General features: G+C 41.7%; 1 protein-coding gene across 3 annotated transcripts in view; it reads right to left on the minus strand.

Moving 5' to 3' along the window:
* Positions 1-1,732: 1,732 nt before the first annotated feature.
* Positions 1,733-25,001, minus strand: part of SLC22A23 (solute carrier family 22 member 23) — a 120,316-nt gene continuing 97,047 nt past the window's right edge. For 2 of the 3 annotated variants that reach the window (XM_044424525.1, XM_044424526.1), the window contains exons 6-10: positions 21,437-21,539; positions 17,720-17,952; positions 14,871-14,903; positions 13,407-13,530; positions 2,964-9,191 (exon numbers count right to left, since the gene is read on the minus strand). In XM_044424525.1, the coding sequence (XP_044280460.1) occupies positions 8,831-9,191; positions 13,407-13,530; positions 14,871-14,903; positions 17,720-17,952; positions 21,437-21,539 (854 nt within the window). In that variant the 3' untranslated portion in view covers positions 2,964-8,830. Of the gene's footprint in view, positions 1,744-2,963; positions 9,192-13,406; positions 13,531-14,870; positions 14,904-17,540; positions 17,953-21,436; positions 21,540-25,001 lie in introns of those variants that run through there. The other variant, XR_006414157.1, reaches the window with a different exon arrangement.

Here is a 25,001-nt window from a genome sequence, read left to right on the forward strand (position 1 = left end):
ACCACAATTCAAAGACCTCAATCCTTTGGCGCTCAGCCTTCCTTATGGTCCAGCTTTCACAGCCACACATTGCAACTGGAGTATTAGGAGGTGGCAAAATGGTGGGCTAAGATTGCCATCTACTGGATATGATTGGTACTATGCACAGAATTGCAGATATTTTTGTTCTTGTATACTACTTGCTCTGGCCTGGATCACCCACATCCAGATGATAAGGTAAACCTGCTTCGTGGATGGACCACTGCAGCTGATTTAGTTCTCTGCAAAATAAATCTGCAGGTTGAAAACCAGGTGTTTGGGGAAAGTTTCTGTGCATCTTATTTCCTGAGACAACTCGGTATCACTCCCATGGGGAAGAGAAAGGTATCTAGAATCACATTAATAAAAGGAGAAAGTAGTGTTAGAATCTAGTATGACAATTAGTGTTTGCTTACTGTTTCTCCTTTCCTTTAACATACAGTTTCAGCATTCCTGTATTTAAAAAGAAAGGGTATTGGGAAGGGGGTGGATATCCTCCTAGTCCATGGATGTAAGCCCAGATGTCTGGAAGGCCACAACTCCCATCCTCCTGACTGTGCTGGCTTGCATTGGTGGGAGAAGTTAGCCAGTCACGCAGGAGGGCTGCAAGCTGCTTGCCTCTGGGCTACTTGTCCTAAGAATAATAGCAATTACTTCTACAGACATGTTAAAACAACCTGAACAATAATAAACCCAAGACAGATGCTTCAGCATGTTCCATTTCCTACCTGAAGTAGCTTTTTACAAGCCAAGTCCCTCCAGTGTTTTTGGTCCACAACACCCATCAGCTCTAATCATTGTCCATGCTGGCTGGGAGTTGTACTCAAAAACCTCTGGAAGGATCCAGGTTGGGAAAGGCTGCTTTATATAAGTGAATTCAGTAGTAATTGGACAGAGGGCAGAACAGTGTTAGTTGTGATGCCAAACTAAACAGATGTCAATAACTTCCACTGAAATGGATGGACATAGCACATGTGCTGTTTTGTTTGCTGCTTGGTTTTGATTTGCTGTAAGCTGTGCTAGGAACTCTTTGGAGTAGGGGGAAAGGGTTCAAAGAACTAAAATAGGTATGGCACTAAGACATGGTAGCCTTTGTATTTTTCCTTTTGGTGTTTCTTCTATGGATGTATTCAGATCCGTTTTCACAGAACTGTAATTTTTGCAAGTGGGGATTGCTCCTGCCCTTAAATTGACCTTAGTTCTGCAATGAATAAAATATTTTTTCTTCTGAATGTTCTGATGCAAAAAATGCAAATATGCATTTTTCAGGAAAGTTGTTTACAAAATGACTTATGAAGACCAGTGTGAATATTCATGCTTTTTAAAAAATGCAGATTGATAACGGAAATTGAACAGATGGGACCTACAACTAAATATATGTAAAACTGCCAGGACTTGGAAGTACAGTCATTCTTTGACATACTACAGTTCTGTAACCCAGGGATGGACAACTTGTGGCCCTCCAAGTGTTGTCAAACTACAGCTCCCATTAGTCCAAGCCAACATGGCCAGTAGTGAGGCATGCTGGGATTGCAGTCCAGTATCATTTGGAGGGCCACATGTTACCCACCCCTGCTGTAGCAGTATGGCGACATCCTGCTATACTGAAACATAGTGATTGGGACACTTTTTTCTTAAGCCCTGCTTAAAGGTTAATCTTCCTGGCCTATCTTTGTTTTCCACTTCCATTCTCTCTATGAAAAACTCCATTTATTGCTACTCTTCCTCCTCACAGCCATCATTCGAACATCTAAAAGCCTAATCAGATAAAGAGAACTGAGCAGTTAAGTGTTAGAACAGTTAGAGCCAGTGTGGTGTGGTGATTAAGAGTGTAGGACTGGACTCTAGGAGATCTGGGTTCTAGTCCCCATTTGGCCATGGAGCTCACTGGCTGACTTTGGGCTGGTCAGATACTCAGCCCAACCACCTCACAGGGTTGTTGTGAGGATAAGATTGACCAGAGGCAGATAATTAAGTAAGCTGTCTTGAGTTCTAGTGAGGGAAAAATGGCTTGCTCTTTACAAGTGCTGAAAAGAATGTGTTTGGCCACAGCATGAAGTTTATCAGGAGGGCTTTAAGCTGAATTCTGCAGGGAAGGGAAAAGTACACCTGGGCATAACAGATGAAAAGGTTGATTGCTAATGTGTGCCATAGTGGGTAGAATGCTGGACTTATAGCTCCATTCTATACATATCTTTTCATAAGTGGGGCTTATTATCAGGAAATACTGTCCATTTTATTTTTGATATTTATATGTTGCCCTATAAGAAAATGTACTTAGGGGACCTCACAGAATAAAAAGAGAACCTTCAGGTTATTGGGCAGTATAAAATGTATTTAATCACAAATGAATAAATACAATACAAATCTACATTGCTTTGAAGAAAGATACCTTTGCCGGATTCCAAAAGGGCAATGGTGTGGGTGCCAGGTAAGCCTCCTTGGGAACCCTGTTCTATAAAATGGGATGCCACAACTCAGGTGGCCCTCTTGCTTATAGCTACCCGACTTCATTTGGTTGTGGGCCAGAGAAGAGCCTTCAGAGATGAATTAAAGTCCTATAAAGTACATACATGGGTTAGATACTGTAAAGTCTCCATTGACATACTCCAGACCTCAGTTACTGCCTTAAACCTGCTTCAGATTCATACTTTGCAATGAAGTGTGCTCAGTAATTTTGGCCCAGTCACTATTCAGTGAAGCTTTCTTAGCCTGGGACCCTCCAGATGTTTTGGGCCTCATTTCCCATCAGCTCATCTTAGCATGGCCAATGACTGGCTGTACAGGGAGTTTTGCTCCAAAAGTGGAAGATAGTGTGGGGAGGACATTACCTTAGATTTTAACCAATGCTGTATTTTGGGTGGCCACTGGCCTTGAGCATTTGAAGCTGAGCCAGACAGGAGGAAAGGTGTATCACCAGCATGAAAAACGGACAAAGTATGGGATTCTTAATGGGGCAATGTCTTTATTCCTGTACATTTACATACAAAGTTGTTCAGTAAGTACAACGGATGTAACATCATGCAGACATTTAGCTTTTAAGACTGTTCTTCAGTAGTTGATTTTTAAGCTTGTGCTATGAGGAAGCACCAAACTACTCATGATCAAAAAACCATACAGTAACAACGATTAGTTAAGAAAAACTTCATCAGAAACTGGGGAAAGGGGGAGGGATATCTCACCCACTACAGACATAGCACGTTACTCCGTTCCCGAAAAGGTTTTCACACAATACATTTAAAAATGAGGTTTTGTTAATTTAAACAAAAAAACCTGAAAAATCTGCCACACTTTTAGGGCACAATTCTATGCATGCTGAAATGAAAAAAAGGCCTGCGGGAGTTGCAAGCCCTTTTCATTTCAACATACAAAAGACTGTACCTTTAATTGTTGCCTTTCTGTCCCAGATACAGATATATCTTCATATGACATTCAGAGTTCATTTTAACGGCACTTCTGAGTTTGGTGATTTCCCCCCTTCTGTTTGGGTTTAGGAATTGGCAACATAAATGAATTACTTCCCATTTTCCTTTTTTTAATTGTTAAGTTCAAACCCGATTTTAACTGTCATGCTTTCAAGAACATTTTCAAAAATTAAGCAGAACAAAACAAAACCACTGGCCAACCAACTGGTTGATCTTTGCTCATAGGTAACAGGGAAACTAATAATTTAAGTGGACAGTATATTTACCAGTGTTTTCTGTGTTAGGATGAACTTTTTACATTTGGTGGGTTTTATACTTTCCTCTCTCTTCAGGCTTGGCAACCACCACTGCTTCCTTAATCGGAATGACTAGACAGCAGGGTTCTGGGGCTGCACTCTCTAAGTTTCTGCAAAACCTGGCAAATGTTGTGCGCCCCCCCTAAAATTCTAGCAGTGAGCACAGACCTGACCAATCTCCAGCAGCCAGGCTTCAGCCACTCTGTGCTACTGGCCTTGTAATTAATTGCACAGCTACTGGCCGAATTAGCAGTGACACATGTCTAAGATGGCTTGTGGTAGACCACCAGGAGCTGGTCTGAGCACCTGTTGCTATGCTGCTCCCTTCATTGAAGGTTGCCCCCCCCCCCACTTTCTACAGCATTTTAGGATTACTTGTTCCTGATTAAGAAAAATGGCACTGATTATTTGGTCAGTGCCAAAGGGTTACTTTTTAATGGGCTATCCAAACAATTCCTCGAGCATGTTCACTTAATGTAGGCGCAGACAGAGCAAGCCATGAGCAGTACAGTCAGCGTGGCCTCCGTATGTAGATGTAACAGCCCCCTTTGAGTGGAGAGACCACTGGGTGCATTTCTGCTGCTTTTCTCAGCAGGCATGCATTGTTCTTTTGAACAGCCCCATTTTGTTAAAGGAAAAGGAGTTGAGGAGTACCGGCTGGGGCAGACAGCAGAACTGAATGTGGTATGTATGACAGAGGATTACTAGCACGTGTTTCTTTTCACCTCTGCTCAAACAGACATTGAAGCTCTTTGAAGGACCGCAAAAACACTGCAAACATGGTTCCTCAGAGACACAGCCTGGATGAACAGCAAACACATCCTCTGTCATACCTGCAACACATGGGAAAAACAGATACCTGTCCTCATACCCCAGTCTTGTTGCTGTGCTGCTGGGAAGCCTGAGCTTAAACCCATGAGGTGCAGTACAATCAAGTCTCTGTGTGCAGCCCAGTTGTATACTGAGGCAGCTGCCGACTGCCCTAGAAGTGGAAAAACAGAGAGCAACCAAATGGCTGTTAGGCTGTGAAGTACCATGCAGGGCACAGGTCTCAGCATCCGACAGGCCAGTCTTTGATAACATGACAGAAACCTGAATGAGTTGTTTAGAGCCGGGGGTCACTGAAAAAGTCTTCTTGTTCATGTGCCAGTCTTGATGCTACAACAAGCCTGCAACAGCCGGGACACAGTCCCCTTAGCACAGCAGAGAGCTATGCTGGGGAGTTCACTGGGGATTCAAGATACCTTGTTTTTCCTGCCTAGATGGACTCCTGACAACAGGGGTGCTTCCAGGCAAGGCTTTTATTTTGCTATTGCCTTGACTCAAAGAGGGAATTTATAGGGGTCTGGACATCACTGTCTTCCATTTGTAATTCTTCCATGTTTTTCTACCAGTGTTTTTTTTTCTTGCCACCCAAAGACACGTTTTTCCCCAAAATATTAAAAATTCAGTATGGAGAGAATGGTGGAAGAGCAGCCAAGTGCACTAGGAGTGCTCCATTTAGAAGCACCCAGGCAGGCACTGGAGCTGAGTGGCCTCTGCAAATTGTATGGTACTGGAATATACCATATTCAGTAGCATGTCCTAGTTGAGTAGATAAGGGCTGAAGCACGTTACTTTAAAAACACAGCTACTTGCTTTTTTCAGTTTAGAGTAAGTGCAGGCATCTGGATCAGAGTTAAATTCGATAATCAGATCCCTGCAGGACTTATTATCAGATAATAATCCATTCAAGCCAATGGATCCATATCTCGTAACATCAGTTTCAGACACAGGTTGCCAATTCCAAGCAAGTACAAGAATTAAAGGCTCCTCTACCCCCACAAGCTAGGGTCCTGATCCAGATCACTGCCCCTGCACTTACTCTAGAGTAAGGCAGGCAACAAGCCTACTGATGTGCTCTGGGTATAATTTAACATTTCCACTGTTTCTTCATCAGACCTGACTTTAGTCAGGTACGTAGCATAAGCAATTTGAAAGATACTTAAGTATTTTTTTAAAAACCCTCTTTGACACAGAAGTATGATGGAAAATTATGCTGTTGGCTTCAGCAACCTGTAAAATAATTTGGGAACTAACTATAAAGTACTTATACAATCAGATTTCAAAACAAAATAAAAAGGGAGAAAAATCACAATTAATTGTATAAAAATGGTTTGTTGGGTTTTTATATCACCAAGTGCTCCCATCACCTTACATGATTCTTTAAATATGATGACAAAGAAAAGTTTTGCTTTGCTTGTTTGTAAAGGTAAGGAGCATCACATTGGAACAGGAAACTAGAAAGCATGGCAAGTGACAGAAATGAGCACAACAAGGTCTTTAACAGTACTAAAATGCAATAAAGTCTATTGGCTGACAAGTGATCAAACATGATTTTTACTCTATTCTAAGAATATATGCACAGAGGTGGGGAATTAAAAACTCTTCCGTACCACACGGATTGCAAAAAAAGTGCTGTGTGTTCACTCGGAGCCTTCACGTGTCGATAACCAATTCTCTTCTTCAAATGCTTTTCAAGGCCCCACTCCTTTAAAAACAATTCAGATTTATCCTTCATAGATTTTACTAGAAACCCACTGTTCCTGATTATGTAGCTTGTAACAAGCATTATATAAAAGGCAAAAGGCATCACACAAATTTGGCACATGAATACTGCACAATTCAGAAAGGCTGTACTTTTCAATGCAAATGGAAGGCTGCAACTGTCTGGATGTTATAGAAGAATGGAGGGGAGGTGGCCATTTTGGTTACTAGCACCAGACAGTTGACTGAGAGAGTGTAAGAAAGATTGGACTCGCACTTTTTCAGCAAGTCCCACTGAGGTGAACACAGCAGTGGCACTTCAGGGGGAAAAACAACAGCTGACCATTGAACAATCCAGTGTTTTGTTTTTTTTAACAGGGCTTGAGAAAGATTTCCCCAAGCATCTCATCCTCTGTATAAAAGTTAGCAGCTTTACGACAAACATTTTTCTTCTCAAGTACATAGCCTCCCATCTCTTCTGCAGGCCGATTTTGCCCTCTGAGAGTTAGCTAGCCAGCCCTGAGAAGCTGCACTGCTTGCCCCAGGAGAAGCCGCCGGGATGGCTTGGGGCAGCTCCTCGCAGGATTGCAAAAAGCAGCCTGGCAGAGGGAGGAGGAGGAAGAAACACAGATAAGTCAACAGACAATATATAGAGCAAAGAAGGGAAATGGCAGAGAAGGAAGCACCACAACACGCCCTTCCCTTTACCCACGAATGCAGGATGGACATCAAAGTGACAGTCAAATGGATGGCTCTACACATCACCACACATCTGGCTGCTGCATTCACTGGAATGGTGGGCTGGACCACAGGCAATCAAATCACAAATGCATGGTCTGAGTGGAAGGGGAGGGAGCAGGGCTGTTACTTCTATGTAGAAGAGTCACCAGGAGTTCAGAACTTCCTAGTCCAAAGGTGGCTCTAAATGGCTCTCGTGTAAGAACCGCAGCTTGATAGCCAAATGTTAAAATGGCCAGTGCAAATTAAATGAGTGCCAGCTCTTTGGGGGAAGGGGGAAGGGGGTTCTTGCCTTTATTAACACCCTGTACCTAGATGCATCTCAAGCAGAAGCAAGTTCTACGCCACGTTAGTGGAACTTTTTTCCAAATGCATGTAGGATCAGGGTGTTAAGCATCTATTTTCAGTCAAGTGACCCTGTGGGACTGGCTTATTTATTTTACTATAGGGGGCAGGATAAGACATCCTAAAAGAGCACTTGGGATTTTTTTTTTCTGGTGCACTTAACGGTGGCTATTCCCTATAGATTTTCATGCTGGAGATGGCAATTGGTTGATAATATGCAACCTTATCCTTGAAAAACTGTTACACACCTCTTAACCAGACCACTCTGGCCTCTACTTAAAACATCCAAAGAGCTTATTCCGTATTCCCCCCTTACCCTAATCTTACATTTTAACCTATTGTGTCAGTTTATTTGCAACTTATCACTTATATTCTTCTGTTAGCATCCATCAGTCTTGGGGACAATGAAGGTAAACAGTTGAACTGACGTTATGATGGCCAGAATTCCAGCCTAGCTGATTTTTGAATAAGAATTTTAGACTCCTAAAACTTTCTGGCCACTATTCCCCCCACCCCCACACAACACAGAGTTGCTCTCCTAAAAAAATGCTACCTCATAGTTTCAAGGCCCCATTACTTTAAAACCTCTCTTGGTAAAGCCTTGAGTTTACCAAGAAATGCCTGTTAAAATTGCTTCTTGTTATTATTAATAAACACTTGCAAGAACTTTCTATAAAGAGACACATTTTTCATTTAAATCCATACTCCTCATCTCCATTGGAAAAAAATGTAGCTAGCTTCCTTGCGCAGTGGTTTGTTTTCAGCTTTGAACTGCAAGTAATAGGTGAATTCCTCTACTTCTAAAATGTAGAAAACAACCTTTATAAAATACACTGGGGCTCATTAGCTGAACTCTATTTCTGCTACCTAGAATGCGGCTGGAATTTCAAGTCAGAGCTTTGAATGCACACTTAATACAGTAAGGGGGTGGAGGAAAGGGAGGATCAGATTACCTGGAAAGACCAAGAAAATTGGTTGAACCTAAAATGTCAGTAGTCAATGAAATTCATTGTTCAGCAAGAGATACTGCATTTCTCCAACCAAAAAAAAAAAAAAAAAGGCAAGAAATGATTTCAAAAACACACACAAAAATGAACTCCATGATTACTGTCTTGGAATGGCTATTCTTTTTGAAAACAACATGGCTTCATGTTTGTGATCAACATAAAGAAAAAGGAATAAAGTGCTTCATGGAAACAAACAAACAAAAATCAAAATAAATAGAAACATTTCATGGTAGGCAGGAAAGAAATGTTCTGATGGGCGGTTAGTCTCCAACCAGTTTGCTTTGAAGATGCATTCCCTTCACCCACCCCCTATAACTGTTTCCAAATCAATTTGCACACCCTGATCAAAGAATCCTACAAGAAGTGGGTTTAGCAGCAGAGTCCAATTCCCCTGTGTATCCATCCCTTCTTTCACTGTTCTGTAAACCTTGTGGAAAGCACTCCCATGCCTAAGTGCGCCTCCTCCTCCAGCCAACTACATCGCTTTCATCCCATTGGCAGTGACACTCTCGGTTACCCCGTCATTCACGGCTGCTGCTGAATCATGGAGGCCAGAGTAGTCCTTGAGTTCAGAGTTCGTGAGCAGCAGGGGCTGCTCCCCCTTCTTGTGTGGCAGGAGGGGCTGCCTGGTATAATGTTCGCCATCTGGAATGTTCTCTGGAAGGTGCTGGTTTTTGCTCTCTGGCAAGAGGAGAATGCAGATGATGCAAATGAGTGTGCAACAGGCAAAGATCACATGGTGGAGGAAGTAGCCTTTCTGGTTGTGCAGCTCCATGATAGGTGCAGTCAGCATACCAAAGCCTGCGCTAGCTTGGACCAGGCCAAGCCCACCACCCCTGTGGAAACAAAGTGCACCCTTAACAACAGCCCAGACTAATTCACCAGTTCATACACCAGATGGAATACAAAAACCAGTTGGTGGCACAAGGACAAGAGGACAATAAAAGCAAGAGATTGGCTAGTAAATGATGCCCAGGAATGAAAATGAGGGTTGAGTTCAAAAGTTTTGCTTCAAGCTATTTGTACTTGTAAGAAAAAGAGTTTTCAGAAAGAGTAGATTTTAGGTCTGTAAGATCTCACAGTGTCAAATCTCTCACTCAGATTTTTAATCTGCCACATTCCCATGGACCTGTTCTATGAGTAAAACAGTAAGCGCACATTTCTTTTTTGTTTTCTGTGGCCATTCTGGGGAAATCTTTTTTCTCTTGCTGTCCTCATTAAACAGTCTTGAAACTATCTGCTTTAGGTCATGTGAGGGTTGGCCATTAGATGTGGAGTGGGTAACACCCCCCCAACAGACTACAACATTGTAAATAACAATGCATACATTTTACTGGAGAAAAACACTAATAGGAAAACACTTTAAATATATACATATCATGTATGATATGAGCAAGAGAGAAAAAACACAACCATGGATAAATACCATCTGTCTAATCAAACAAGACTGCTTTATTTGGGTCCCTTATCCAAGTACTATCTTACTATCATTTCTTTACTTCTCTCAATCAACTCTCCAGCTCAGACTTCCTTTTCTACCTCCCTCCCTCTTTTCTGCCTCAGCTTTTATTGCTTAAAACTATCATTTCTTTCCTTACCAACTTTGACCAATCAGGATAAGTGTTTCTTGTTAATTTCTCCAACATAACCTTCTATTTGAAGAATTTCAAACTCCCCACTATCCTGCTTTTTCTGAGCTTCTCAACATTCTAATAAGTTTTGACCTCTAAACTTTCAACCTTTTGGTTGAAACTAATATGGGTTCAGACAACAAGGGTTGAATATGGGTTGTTGCTCAACTGTGACTTGTTGCTGATATGTTGGTTAATGTAGTGTCTGAATCCACAGCTCACAACCCAGTGGGGTGCTCAAAATTTAGATAACACAGTAACCCATATTTCAACAACAATTCACAGTTCAACAGCAACCTACACCGAAGCCTTGTGAGGGTAATAATTTTGTCTGAATCCAATCACTCACAAAGATTTAGTCACTTAATATCCTATACCCAAATTAAATACAAAAATGGAGGACACTGTTAATTCACAAGCTTTAAACATAACACTTGAAAAAAAGTCTTAGATGCAGAAAATCACCTCATACAATCCAATCTTGGAAAATCAGCAAAATCAAGGAAGTCTCCCGACCAAAAGTGTTGCAGCTATACTGTCTGCTTTAAATTTGCACTCATTCATGGACTGCAACCGAGCAATAGCATCAGTGATTGGAAAGGGAGAAATGCTTGATAGAATAGACTGTAACAAGCAGAAGTAACTGTTACCTCTAAAAATGTAACAGCCTACCTGTCTCCTTCATTAGTCTTTCCTTTCTCTCTATAGCATAAGGCATAATCATATGCAAGTTCAGGCAGGAAAAAACTCCTGCAACTTCTAGCATGCCCTAGCCAAGCAGAGCTCTGAGCCATTATTTCCTAACCCTAACTAAGCATGCATAAGATTGTGCCCTTCGAAACCTTTAACTTCTGAATTTCTCTGAGTTACCACTAGGGAGCAGGTTTTCCTTAGATTTCTTTAGGGGACAGCACAGAATAAAGACATACAAGAATTTTGTTTCCATCTACAAATCATGTGACCATGTCCTGTTTGCAGCCCTGGTCATGGACACAAGCAGGTGTATGACTCTTGGAAGTGTGAAAGGGATAACTGCAAACGTCTTCATATGTTAGAAACAACAAGCATTAGGGACATCTCAGGGCTTGTTTATTCAAGATGTCGAGAGCTAAAATCCTCTTGGAATGCAGGCAATTATACAGAGCGACTAGGTGGTCAAGGAGTGCAGCACAAACGTCTCTATGTGGAGGTTTCTTGTAGAGGTTACCCCTAGCAGATGCCAATCCCAGCATTCCACAGTGGTGTCCAACATCACAGTGTGTACCTATACTCTGGCCATGCCTGGATTCCAGCACTGGTGCTTGAGAAACCAGGCCCTCTCTACTCCCATAATTCCTCAGTAGAGCAGCACTGGCCGAGGAATTCTGGAAGCTGAAGTTCAGAGCAATGCTCTGTCAGCTTCCACCCTCTTTTCCAGTTCCTTTCCTTGCACAAATCAGAGGCTGAAAGGGTTTTGGTTACCCTGGATAATGGACTATGGCACAACTTTCTCAAGCACAAAGAAGTTATCTTTTGTTCATTTCTGCTATTTCCTGCAGATTCACATATAAGGGGGTGAGAGTCACCTCAAATAGTGAGAAATGAATGGCAGCAACTTATTACCTAGTCAGGAATGCAACCTCACCTTCTCCTGACATTAACTTGTTTTACAAAATACTCTTGTCCTGTTTTGTAATGGCACCCACACTCTCACACACAGCTGTACCATCAACAAGTTTATTGCAGTTGGATTAGGAGGTTCATTTGTTAATTGTTTGGAAGCGGATCCATAATGAACTCCTTGGTGCAAGGAATTAAGAATTTTTCAATATTGCCTAAGTGCTTGGCGGCATGGGGCTGGTGGAAGTGAACAAAGCTTAAGGATCAGCATACTAAACATCCCAACAGTCTCAAAGTACGTTCACTCTGTAGTTTTCAGATTCACATGTTGGGAATGAAAGTGCTGCCTGGATTTGGAGCTTTTTATAGTCAGCCTTTCGCTTGCAATAAAGAGAGTATGAGTTAGCATAGCCCACATAGCAGGAGGGTTTGATTACAACTTCCTTCATCCCCATGGAAGATGGAACTTATAGTTCAAACTAGCTGCAGGGCAACTGGTTGAAAAAGGCTACTCTAATGGATGCTATGAACTTTTCTCAACTCTCCCTCTTTGCTGTTGCTTTGTTTTAAAAGACTGAGTGCTTCTAAGATTTCAAGTAATTTCACCTCAAGTTATGACACTCTAAAAATCCAGTTGGGTTCATTCCCCTAAATCATTCTAAACCCTTTGGAATGCACTCCTAAAGGAGAAATGACTGGCAGCAACATTGCTTATTTTTGTTCGGTGGTTAAAATGCAGCTTTGCCAAGTTAAAATGGTTGTTTTCCCAAGTATCTCAAAGTGAATCTTGAAATTTTGAAGGAGTACAATGTGATTCAATCAAAACTGATTTTTTGTTTGCTGGTTTGATTCTTTTTAAGTCCCTTTTATCATTTTTATATTTTTTGTCCATACCACCCTGAGATCACCTGTTTGTTTTAAGCTGGTCTGTGTGCATGAGAGAGAGTGTATGTGTTTTAACTTTTGTTAAACTGCCTGGACAGCCTTGGCTATTTGGTGGCATAAAAATGAAATTAATAGTAATGATGATGATGATGATAACCTTTGGAGATGAAAGGTGACGGAAAATTTTAAAATAAAGGCAATAATGTACTTATATTTCCAGCTATAGGGTTGCTTGTTTCTCTCTTATCCACTTTACTGATAAAAAGTACTGCACAAACACAAATGGCTAACTGTGTGTATATTTGCTAGTAAAGGACAAAACAGCAACACTCTGTCAATGTCTGGATATAGGATGCTGCAGTCGAGAGTATAAAATGGGGATAACCTGAATAGGCCTATGGCAACCATGCAAGGTGCTGGAAATGGAAGCACAGCCCATGTACACACCGTAGATATGGAACTCATGTGTGCTGAGGGATACATATGGAGTACGCCAGTGGAACTTCCTCTGAGATGCCCACCACCCCTACAACGCCACAGTAAGTGATGCAATATGGGCACAATCCTTTCCAAGTTTGAGCAGAAAGCTACAATTCCCAGCTTTCCCTAGCCTAAGCATAAATAGGATTCCCCCATAAAGGTATGATTGCAGTAATGTGTCTTGTCTGTTTTTAAGCCAAGGGCCACAGCCCGTCCCCACCCCCCAAACCCCAATCTCCACATCACAGTCCTGATAAAAACTGCCTCTGTCCAACAAAGCTGCTATCTCCCCACAGGGTGGAGACCACCAGGGCTGCCAATGATGCATTTAACTTATTAGCAAGTCTGGCCCAAAGTGGCCATTCCAAGACATACTTGCTGACTAGCGTTCTAAGGTACCAGTTGAAGTAAGAGGCTACAGAGTCTCTTCTCCACGGGGTGAGCTGTCTGTCATACCTTATTACTGTTGGTGTGATTTCTGCACAGAAGAAAACACTGAGACTTCCAACTGCGTGTGATGAAAACATACCCACGATGGAAAATGCAGTGGAGAACTTGTCCTTTACAGTTTCACTCATACCTGTTAGACACATGAAAAAAATGCTAATCAGTCCACTGATATTTCACAGTATGCCATGCCCTTTTAAAGGGTTTAAAAGACATAATCACATGTAGGGCAACCTAGAGCACATGTTGAGTACATGCTGTTGTTGAATCATGGGTTGTCATGTAAGCTTAACTGTGGGTTCTTAACTGCAAACAAGCCTGCATTCACAATCCAGCAACAAACCTTCCTGGATTGTTCATGGTTAGCAACCCATAGTCAAACCACAGTGCACAGTTTGCATACATAACACCCACCCATAATTCAATGTAGCCCATATTCAATACATACTCTGGGTTGTTGATATGTGCAGACCAGGCTAATTCCTAAGGGGTAGGTATTTTCTCACATGCCTGTGGGTGAAGGCAACATTAAATGTAACTATGTTAGTTTCAGGTACTCTGTCACAAAGGGCTGAGCAATGAAAGGGTTGGGCTATGCAAACAGCAGCTGGATTCTTAATGGTGGGAATTACTAGAGGGAAGGGTGTAGGTTATGCTGTCCGTGTTCCTGTGTGCATCTCCTTGTAAGTGTTATTCCTATGAAAAAATAACATGCTGTCCTTAGGAGATACTGTGGCAGCAGAAGCAAAGTCCTTCGATCTCTGGCACTAGCCCTCAATGAGAACCTCAGTGGCAAAAGCCACTAAGGCTGCATTGTGATGGTATACAGCTAGTGGCCTTAAAATAATGTGAAAAGCCTTGCTGAAGCCAAGGATAGACAGCTTTCAGGCCCTAGTGAAGAGAAAGTCAGGATATTATGACTTGACATTTAGACAAAAACATTGCTGAATTTTACATTTGTGATTCCAACGCAAAGTGACTGGATACATGCAGGAATAAAGGAAACTGTGTTATACGGATCCAGACAATGGGCCCATCGAGCCCAGTATTGCCCACACTAACCAGAGGCAGTTCTTCAGGATTGCTGGTAGCTTTTTCAGCCCTACCTGGAGATGCCTGGAATCGTACCTGGGACTTTCAACATGCATAACATATGTTTTTTCCCTCAGCTCCAATCACTCCCCACACCTCCTAGAGCAATGTTTAGATCAGAACTGATCCACCAGACTTCAGGAGCACTTAAATGCAGCTTTCAGTTCATAAAGCATATGAAAATAGTTTTGAATGGCATATGGAATTATAAATATTCAATTGACAATTGCTATGTGGGTTGTTCACTTGGAAATGGAATAAAGAGGGGAGAAGGAAGCTTGAGGCCTGTACGTGATCTGGCTTCAAGCACCAAGGTAGCAGGAGGGAGGCAATATAACAACATGATTCATTCTAAATGAGCAATCACACTGAAAACCGTACCTGAGTCTGGAAGTTGACTGTATTTTCCTATCACTGGATGCAGTTTGAGGAAAAAAATGAACAAAATAAGAACATACAAAGAGAAAAAAGGCAACAAACACATGAAAGCTATTTAAAAAGTTAACATGAAATTATACCAGCCTTCCCCAACCCCGGCCCTCTCCAGATGTACTGGACTACAACTCCCATCATCTCCAACCAACTTGCCAATGATAGGAGTTGTAATCCACAGACTGGGGGAGACTGCCTTGCAGGATAAAATAGTCCCTTTACCCACCCAACACATTTCTCCTTCCATGCTATGACAGAAGGAGGAAATGCTTTCTCTTCCCAAACAGCCTGGCAGGAAGTGCATTTCTGTCTGATTCACAATGGAAGGATAGAATTCTAATGAGATGATAACAATTAATTGCACATGGGTAAAGCATTCTAGGTCTAGAATTAGGGCAGAGACTAAACAAAGGCCTTTATGTTGATAATGAATAGAAAATTTTTTAAGAGTCACAATTAGTTCTAATACTCAGGAGGGGATTGTTAGAAAGCAAAACCCAGGAGACATTTTCTTTTTTACTACTGCATCACTCAGCTGAATTGTCTTTGACAAGGCTCCAAACTGTGTAAACAGATCATACAATTATTCACAAGCACTTTGTGGCTATAGACAGGTGCAGATCTATCTAGATAAAATGTTCAGTAACAGGCACTTATTCTTACCCAGATTCAGTACTCAGGAACAATGGACAGTTTTGGTCCAGAGAATACCAAAAGTTTCCACTTAAAGACCTGAGTCACAGGACCCAGAACGTTGTGATTACCAGGAAGTGGAACTCTTATTTCTGTGTCTGTCTGTCTGTCCTTCCATTCATACATCCTTGTCATTTCAATATATTTCTTGGACTACACCCAGATTTGACCATGAGAGGAATGTACCAATTGAAATCAATGACATTTAAGTTAATGATGCATAAGTTACACCACACTGATTTCAATGGGTCTACTTTACATATGGTTATATTCGCAGACAACTCTTTATGTATATTCAAAAGTATAAATATAAGCAGAAAGAAAGTTTTGAGGTCTGCTTTATAGAGGAGTAGATCTGCTTCTATACTGTGCAAGCTAAAAATGTAAAACATTTAAAAATGCATCGGACAGAGGCATACACCACAGAAAACTCCTGGTAGGCTATGCATCCATGAGGCATGTTCCCATTCTGGAAGTCTTGTGACACCCCCAGCTATTGTTGAGAGTTCTCCTGCATGGTCATTAAGGGACTGAGAGAGTTGCCATGACCAACCATGAATTAACCTTTAAAAAGGAAAATTGCACTGGACCAAAAATAGACAGCAGAATCGAATCAAGACTGGCTTAGGGTAACCTGCTAGTGTTTGTTCTTGTTGTGGTTTCTTTTTCTCTGGCTGAGATGCTGCTTGTGATCCTTGTGAGCCTAAACTGAATTAGCAAGGAAGTCCTTCCCTTACAGCAGCTTGGTGCTACTTCTACCAAAAGTGGTAGAATCTTTGATGCCCAGTAGAATTTTCCTTGCTGAGGTAGAAGGAGATACCATGGATTGAAACCCTTTTTTCTGTGCAATCTTGGTGCCCTCGACAATTCCCATCATTCCTAGCCAACATAGCCAATGCTCAGAAATGCTGAGTCATAGTCCAAAACCTCTGAAGAGCGCCAGTTCGGGAAAGGTTGCTTTAACACATGAGGATTCATTCCCATATGGAATCTACAGTCTCAATACGGAGTACACAAACACAAATCTTTCAGAAATTCACATGACATTTTGTGTGTTTTTTTATATATCCTGCCTTTTTCCTACAAAGGGCTCAAGGCAGCTTACATCATTCTCCTCCTCCATCTTATCCCCACAACAACCACCCTGTGAGGTAGGTTGGGCTGAGAGTCTGTGACTGGCCCAAAGTCACCCAGTTGGCTCCATGGCTGAACAGGGACTCGAACCCGGATCGCCTGAGTCCCAGTCCCATGCTCTTAACCACTACACCACACTGGCTCTTTGAAAGTTGAACAGTTCAAACACAGAGAATGATGGCCTTGAAGGAAAGGGAAATAAGTTCGAAGAAAAAAAAACCTGCATTGAAATTAATCAATACTGACACACGGCAAGGTGGTTTGGAGTGAAATTTTCTATTTTCCTTAGAATGCCTGGTCAGATCTGGAAATCCATAGGAAGCAAGTAGAGAAAATAGGCAAACTAAAAGGAGAAACATTTATTTTGCAATAATGAGGTCCAGACTATATCTTATCAACACTCCAGAGTACTGGGATCTTCTACCTCCCTAGTATAAAATCCAGTTCTAGTTACTTTATGATTCCTTTTAACTGCATGGATAGTTTTCTTAGCAACACTGTATTTGCAGTGAGAGTTCAAGGACTGATGATGAGTCTCTCCATGCTTTATGTGGATGTCAAAGAGGAGAGAGGAACAAACAGCCACACCAAAGTGGACAAGGAGTCTACATTGTACAGACCAGTCTCTCTTATGATGGTATCCCCAGATGTGTTGGACCAAAACTAGCACCAACTCTAGCATGCTAGGTATTTGTAGTCCAACTTAACTGGATGGCATCAGGTTGGGGAGGTGAGGAAGCAAATGCCTTAGAAAGGGAAGAACAAAGGGCATCTATCTAAATTATTGTGTACATTCTCCCTCTGTTTGTTTCAGGTCCACCTGCTAATTCTGAATGTTTCCCTATGAGCGCATTTTCCCACCTATAGCTGAGAACAGCCGTAGGTCTGAGAGCACGTGCTTGTCTGAAACACAGTGGCCCTTGGAACTGGTTTAAAGTTAAGGTATACAGTGACTTGACATCTGCACTCACAGTTGAGAAGGCCTAGTTGTAAAAGTGAAGCCAAAGCAGTGAGGATCATGAAGAGCAGCAGTCCGCCTCTCCGCCCAAGAAAACCAACAACTGGGCACATGGCCAGACAGGATGCCAGAGTAATCCCTGCCATGGTATAGTAGTCCGCATAGAAATTGTTGGTGAGTGACATCTTATCTTCATGACCCATCATACTCTTTGCAAAACAGTGGTGTATTCCATACCCAGTTAGTCTGTGGAAGACAAAACGTGAGGAACAGTGAAATATACCCTAATGACATTACACTTATATATGGTGAGATATACCCCACAGTTAGAATGACAAAATCTTTCAATCTGATCCCAAATATTTCACGCTTAAGATGGATGGAAATGAGATCAATTACACACAAACATTTTTCTTGCTTCCTCCAGATGTCAGATTCACATAACACAGTAACTCACACCCAAACCATACTCAAGGTTGAATATGGACTGAGTGTGGGCTGTTGAATCATGGGTTGTTGTGTTGTATAAACCTGGGTGTGCTAACAAACCACGAACATCCCACTGTTCGCAACTCAGTAACAACCTATGGCTTTCCTTTGTGAGTTGTTCATAGTTAACAAGCCATGGTTTGTTAGCACGTCTGGGGATATACAACGCAAAGCACATTCAACCCATATGGCAGCCCATCATGGGTTAATTTCCTTCTGAAAAGCTGTGGTGCATGCTGTCTGTCATTGTTAATAATGTGACCCCTAGCCAGGGTTTGCCATTGCTTGGCTTGTTGTGTGAACCTAGCTGGAGAGATTATGTAAACTGACTATGGGGTTTTGTGAGAGTTGTTTACCCTTGAATAACCCTGCCCTCTTGGCTAACCTGACACAGCCCACAGCAACTACTATGGTTGTATCTGGATTGCCTATTCAAGATGGACAAATGGCATATACCACAGTTCTTCAAGGGAGGGAGTAAACATGGCTGTTTTGCCAGTGATAAATTAACCAGGAACACTTTGTCCCTTTTTGTGATGAGTGAACCCAGACCTTTGGGGATGGGTTCAAATTTGGGTTGTGAAATACACATTCAGACATTATGAAACAACCCAGGGAGAAAAGGACCCTGGATTTTTCACTTCAGAAGTAGGGGCAAGCACACATGAGACGTGCATATGCACTCATTTCCCACTCATCATCTAACCAATCAATGGATGGCTGATCAAGTGTTCTTATTTGGTCCTTGAGTCTAAGCAGCTTGCCACAGGTAGGAAGGGCTATGCGTGAATGTGGACCAACCAGGATATTTGCTTATACTCGTGGCATAGCGACTCAAGTTAGAAACAGGGGGCTGGAGGTAGCAGTTGATCTGCAGCTAGCAAGCCCTGAAGAGAAAGCTGGATGATGTTACTATCTCTTGTGTTATGAACAGCACGGGTAGACAGAAAGCAGATCACCTTATGTTCTGGACTTCAGCTCCCAGCTTTCCTGTTCGTTGGCCATGTTGGCAGAGGTTTCTGGGAGTTGATGTCCAAAACATATGGAGATATACCTTCTATTCACTCTAGTTATACAGCATTTAATGTATAGTTGGCACTAAGTTAAATGTTAACTCAAGCTGTGAAAATTCTATACTGAAAATGCAAGCTTTCTATGACCTGTACATGTTATATGAATTAAAGAATTTTACATACAGTTGCTTAAATTGCATAATTTATTCTACTCCTGCTAAGTCAGGAAAAGGGCAAAGAATTATGTGGTACGCTCCAGCCATATTGCTGAACACAAGAAATCCTTATGAGCCTCTTCTTCAGCAATCTTTCACTGGACATAGCTTAGGTATTTTAAAGCCAGAATCTTGCATTTTAAAAAGCAGGCAAGCTCAGATTCAATCCTAACCCTAACTCTGTGCCCAGTACTAAATCGCATGCATTTCCTGTATTTGTATGGAGTGGCAGAATAAGCAGAGTCTGCTCCCTGACTCTGGGTAGTACAACATTAGAAGAAGTCTGGATTATTCATTAGTTAATATTTCTGTCAAAAGGTTCATATGAATATAGTTCTCTGAGAATGCTTAGATATTTAAGTGCAAAAAGGTGGATATAAAGATGGCAACCAAAACATTAACTTCACAGTAGGCCCCCTCCCCCACACTCTCCTACAATGGAAAGTGTGTGTGTGTGTGTGTGTGTGTGTGTGTGTGTGTGAGAGAGAGAGAGAGAGAGAGAGAGAGAGAGAGAGAGAGAGAGAGAGAGATAACATAGGTGAGCAACAAGCAGTCTTTTTATGCCCTGCAGAGCAAAGGGAAAATTCTAAGGACATATGTAGACTCCAAGAAATACTCCAAAGCAAGCCTGCTTCTTTTAAAGATTTATGCCCTGTCTGGACATCAACTGGTTCCCCAGGCAACTTGCAAATTCACAGCCTATAAGCAGGGCTTGGGCTGTGCAGATGCCTCACGGTCTTATTGGTTACGGTTGGGGAACTGCAGTGGGCCAAATCTGGTGTTCCAGAGTTCCAACCCCCAGAGTTCTATTACTCCTTCAGAAGTATGATTTCAGTGAAGAAAAAAAGGAAGAGCGCTCTGACTTGTGTTACAGATGTGATCTTTAGTTCCTGGAATTAAGTGTCTGATTCAGGTGTAAACCTGTTCACTTGGGAAGATAAAGGCAACTAGGTTTTCTACTGTTTTTCTACTTCATACAAAGCACTGCTGCCTGATGCTAAAAGGTGAAGCATTCTCTATCTTCTCAATATCTGTGAAAACCTATGCTGAATATAAAGCCCTAAATAAATGAAAAAACAGAGGCTGTCATACATTGGGCATATCACAAGAAGGCAGAACTCCCTGGAAAAAACAATCACACTATGGAAAGTCGAAGGCAGAAGGAGAAAAGGAAGAGCAAATATGAGATGGACTGACTGCATAATGGCCACCACTTCTCCTCCCTTCACCACTTGGGATCTGCTTCCCTTACCTTCGTTCTCCTGTCTTCTTTTACCCCGGTGTTTCATTCACCTTCCCCTCTTCTCTTCCCTGTGATTTCCCTTCTCCTGCCAGCAGCATGCCTACCTCCCTTGGTTCCGATTCCCTTCCACACTGCACTCGCTGCATCTCCTCCTCTGCCTACTTGGCATTTCCCTGTCACTACCACTCCTGCCACCTGCCTCCTGAGTCCTATGACTCTCCTCCTCCCATCCCTCGCCCAAGATGTGTAGCTTTCCCAAACTCTTCTTCCTGCCTGAAATTTCTTATTGGACTGACCTCTTTTTCTTCCTTTTCCTGCTCCTCCTTCACCTGCCTATAGTTTCAATCTCAGCCCAGCAACCAGTACATTCACCTCCTCATTCGGTCTGCTTATTAGGGTTGCTGGAAATGGGGAGTGGGGACAACTCACTGGCTGCAGCAGCATCCCAACTATGGAACTCTCCTGAGACAGGTCTGGTTGGCGCCATCTGTATCAGGCTTTAGATAAGAGAGTAAAATCTGTACTGTTTTGCCCAGCTTTTGACATAATATTGTTTTGGCTTGTTTTAAAAATGCTTTGTTTCCCTTTTTATTTTGCTGTGATTTTATAAATCAGCCATGTTGTTATGAACTGGACATTGCTCTGAGAACTTCACTGGGCAGAAAAAAATAAAATAATAAATAGCAAAAGAGATATGATGCTATCATAAGCAGGAATAATCATTTTAGTTCTTTAAACAATATGCTGGACAGAAGAATGATGGTACTTACGAATTTATGCAGAGCACAACAATGTTTTTCCACAGGTTCCTGGTTCCTACCACTTTCACAATGCAGACCTTCTTTGACCTCCTGGAGAGTTCTTTTTCTAGTTCTGGAACAAAAGCAACATTTAATTTCTTTAAAGGACAGTCATTTTGGAATGATGCAGAGCACTAAGTTTGCTCACACTGCAGTCCTCTGACCCTTCACTCAAGGATCTTTAAAACAGTGGGCTCTGCTCATTGCATGTGCTTACAGATCTCCAAGAACACAAGAAAACCACAGTAGTCCATCTAGTCCAGCACTCTGCTCACAAGGTGGCAAACCAGCTGTCAACAGGATCCTTCAAGCAGGATGGGGATAAGAATACCACCTGCCCATGCTCCTTAGCAATTGATGTATGCAGGCATGTGGATAACAGAGGCAGCAAACAGCCAGAAAGGCTAGCAGCCAAAAGTCTCCCTCTCCACCATGCAGTATTTTAAAGACTTCTATCATGTCTCCCCTTTCTCACCATTTTTCTAAACCAAACAATCCCAATTGTTGTAACCATTCACAGGAGAGTTGCTCCAAGCCCTTGATCATTTTAGTTGCCCTCCTTTGCCCTAATTCAACTCAACAATGTCCCTCTTCAGGTGTGGTAACCAGAATTGCACACAATAATCTAAATGTGGTTACACCAAAGATTTGTATAAGGGAAGTGTGAACTTGGCACTTTTATTGCTGTCCACCACAATCCCAAGATTGCTTTCTTGATCAGTCACTGCTAGTTCAAACTGCTTTAGCCTATACTTGGTGGGCATGATTTTTTGCCCCACCATGCACTATTTTGCACTTAACACTTGAAAAGTGTACAGTATCTATCTTCAGATAGATACATTAGTCAAAAAACTCATGTGGGAATCAGAAATAATTAGAAACAGGTATAAGGATTAGAACTAGAGATGGCTTGCAAGTTGTGATTTGCTTTGTTGCCTTGGACAAGTAGGAAAGAGAGATGGTTATTTTCTTTTTCTTCAGTATCCTTAACTTTAAGGATTTCACCCAGGAAAGAAGGTGAGCTGCCGAAGTTCTACAGGAATCAGAAACTTCCATAGATATGTTTGCAAGGCACTCCTTTTAGACAAATATTGCTGAGTTGCTTGATGTCACTGGTATCTTTAGAGTGCCCATGCGAATGAGTCTGTCCTCTGGCATAATTGGAAGAAACTTTCACAGGTTAGGGATCACTGTGTCATAATGTTCTATGACTCTGAAAAGTGTTGCCTTGTCCCAAAGCCTTGCGTTTTATCCATGTTTGTTGCCAGAAGGACAAATAGATGAGCAGGCAGAATGAGTCAACTCTATGCACTTGTTTATATAATCTTTACAACCCTCTGTGAACTGTGGACCCAGGTGTGGCAGCCTGCTGTTCAGGCCTGCACCACAGCTTCTCATGTTGCTTAAACTTTGCAAGACTGCCTTGTTGCAATGGCTAACCAACCACACCAGACCCCTACAATAAGCCATGGTTTCTGGGTGATTTAATAAACCAAAAAGTCACTCTTGCCAGCTTTGGATGCAAAAGAAGCTGTGTCCAGTGTGGATAAATCAGGCTGGTACCATGACCAGTATGCACAGAGCACCTAGCCAGGCACTGTGGCTTAGGAACTACCTTTTTTTCACATGTAAGCCAGCCTTATTTCAAGGCTTACAATCTCTTCCCTCTGCCAGGGCAAAAACAGATGCAAAGAAAAGCAATTTTCATTCTGGGAAATTCAGGTGGGGAAATGAACTAAAAGAGTGCAATTTTCCCCCTGGTAGGCACCAAAGTTATCTTCCAACAACCTAGGGAAACAGGGCAATAAATGTTTTTCTTCTTGGCAGTATAATCTGGTAGGACCCACTGCTAGTGCTGTTTCTAGAACAGAGCAGGTCTGCCACTCTTGCAGAAAGCAACTCTACTCATTAGTCTAGAAATAAGTATTTCTACTTATTTCCAGGATTCTTTTTTGAAGTGATAATTTTCATTTGTGCCCACAGGAGCACAGCAGTAACCTAGGATACTGCCCCATGGCCCATCTGGTGTTTTTCCTTTAACTTTCTTAATCATTCAGAAATAGAAAGAGTTCTGTGTAACCTGAAATTTCATATTATACATCACAAACATCCTAAGGAAAGCATTGCTTCCTTGCATTCCTTCCCCTGCCCCATCTTTGAAGCATTGGAAAATGTGAGCCTCTCTTAAACCATGAATTAGTCCAAATCCATCACACAGACCCTACAAATACAGGAAATTCCATTTGATATTTTCCCATAGAGTGACGTGAGGAAAAGCCCAAAAGGGAAAAAGATGTTTTACTCATCTTCTTTCAAATGTTATTGTAGGCTTTCCTGTACAATACAGGCATGGTTATTTGTAACCTCTCAGATTCAAGGCTCTGTAGAAAAAGTAGTGTACTGATAAACCATAATGTTCACTGGGAAAGAAGACAGTCCAATCAGCACAGTGGCTCAGGGGAACTATATTCAGGGCACAAACACCTATTCTTTCTCTATTTTACTGTAGAACTGCAGGAAGATTTCACATATGGACTAGCAACTCTTACTGTTATCCTGAAAATCTTTTTCACTACTGGAGCTTGTAAAGATAATTGCCTGAAACCCTCACTTGGGATCATGGGGTGGACAAGAGCATATAATCAAGTTGTGGCGAGGACTGCATTTGCCCAGCACTGGAAGAGTGAAGAGCCACTCACTGATGAACTGATCCTAAAGAAGATCTTGGACTGTGCAGAAATGGGCAGATTGACTTTGTCACTGAAGGAGAAAGACGATACTAACTTCTATCAAATTTGGGACTCTTTTTATTATTGGCTAGAGAAACGGGGCTTCGCATAGATTTAAATATGTTCATAAGTTAACATAAAAAGAAAAAATGAGGGGGGCTGACCCAGTAGGTCCGATGTTTCCAATGATTGATGTTGTTTTTTAGTTTTTCTTTGTATTAGCTTTACTTAGAATAAAACTTATTTTTAAAAAAGAGCATATAATCAAGTCTAGAGTATAAAACAATGACAGACAAAATAGTACAACTGGGATTCCTATTTATGTTGACTGCCTGTGTACTGTTATTCCATTTGTTAATTTTATCTCCTATTTCAACCATGACAGAACTCAAGGTGGGGAACATGGGTTCCCAGCAGTCTCCTACCCAGTTATTCATCAGGTTAGGGCTTGTCAAGGTTCAGCAAGTTTGCTGTATCGCAGGAGTCCAGACAATGCTCTGGGCACCAATATACCTGCACAATGTCACCTCATAAATATGAAGAGGAAGTACTTTCTGTAACTGGCAAGTGCGTCTGCCATTCTTCTTTCTGCTGTTTAAGGTCTTGTTTACATAAAATGCAAAGCCTTAAAGTATTAAGGCCATCATGGTTAGCAAAAATATGGATTCATTACAATTAAGGCATCACTGGTTAAATTTCTGATATTATCACCTAAAGAATGCTACAAAAAATGGTCATGCAGAATTGTGTGCTCTTCTTTAAACTAATTCTGTAAATATATACTATTTTAAATGAACAAGCTTTTA

The sequence above is a fragment of the Varanus komodoensis genome, unplaced genomic scaffold, assembly GCF_004798865.1.
Source record: "Varanus komodoensis strain SLA01 unplaced genomic scaffold, ASM479886v1 scaffold14_3, whole genome shotgun sequence".
Lineage (NCBI taxonomy): Eukaryota > Metazoa > Chordata > Lepidosauria > Squamata > Varanidae > Varanus > Varanus komodoensis.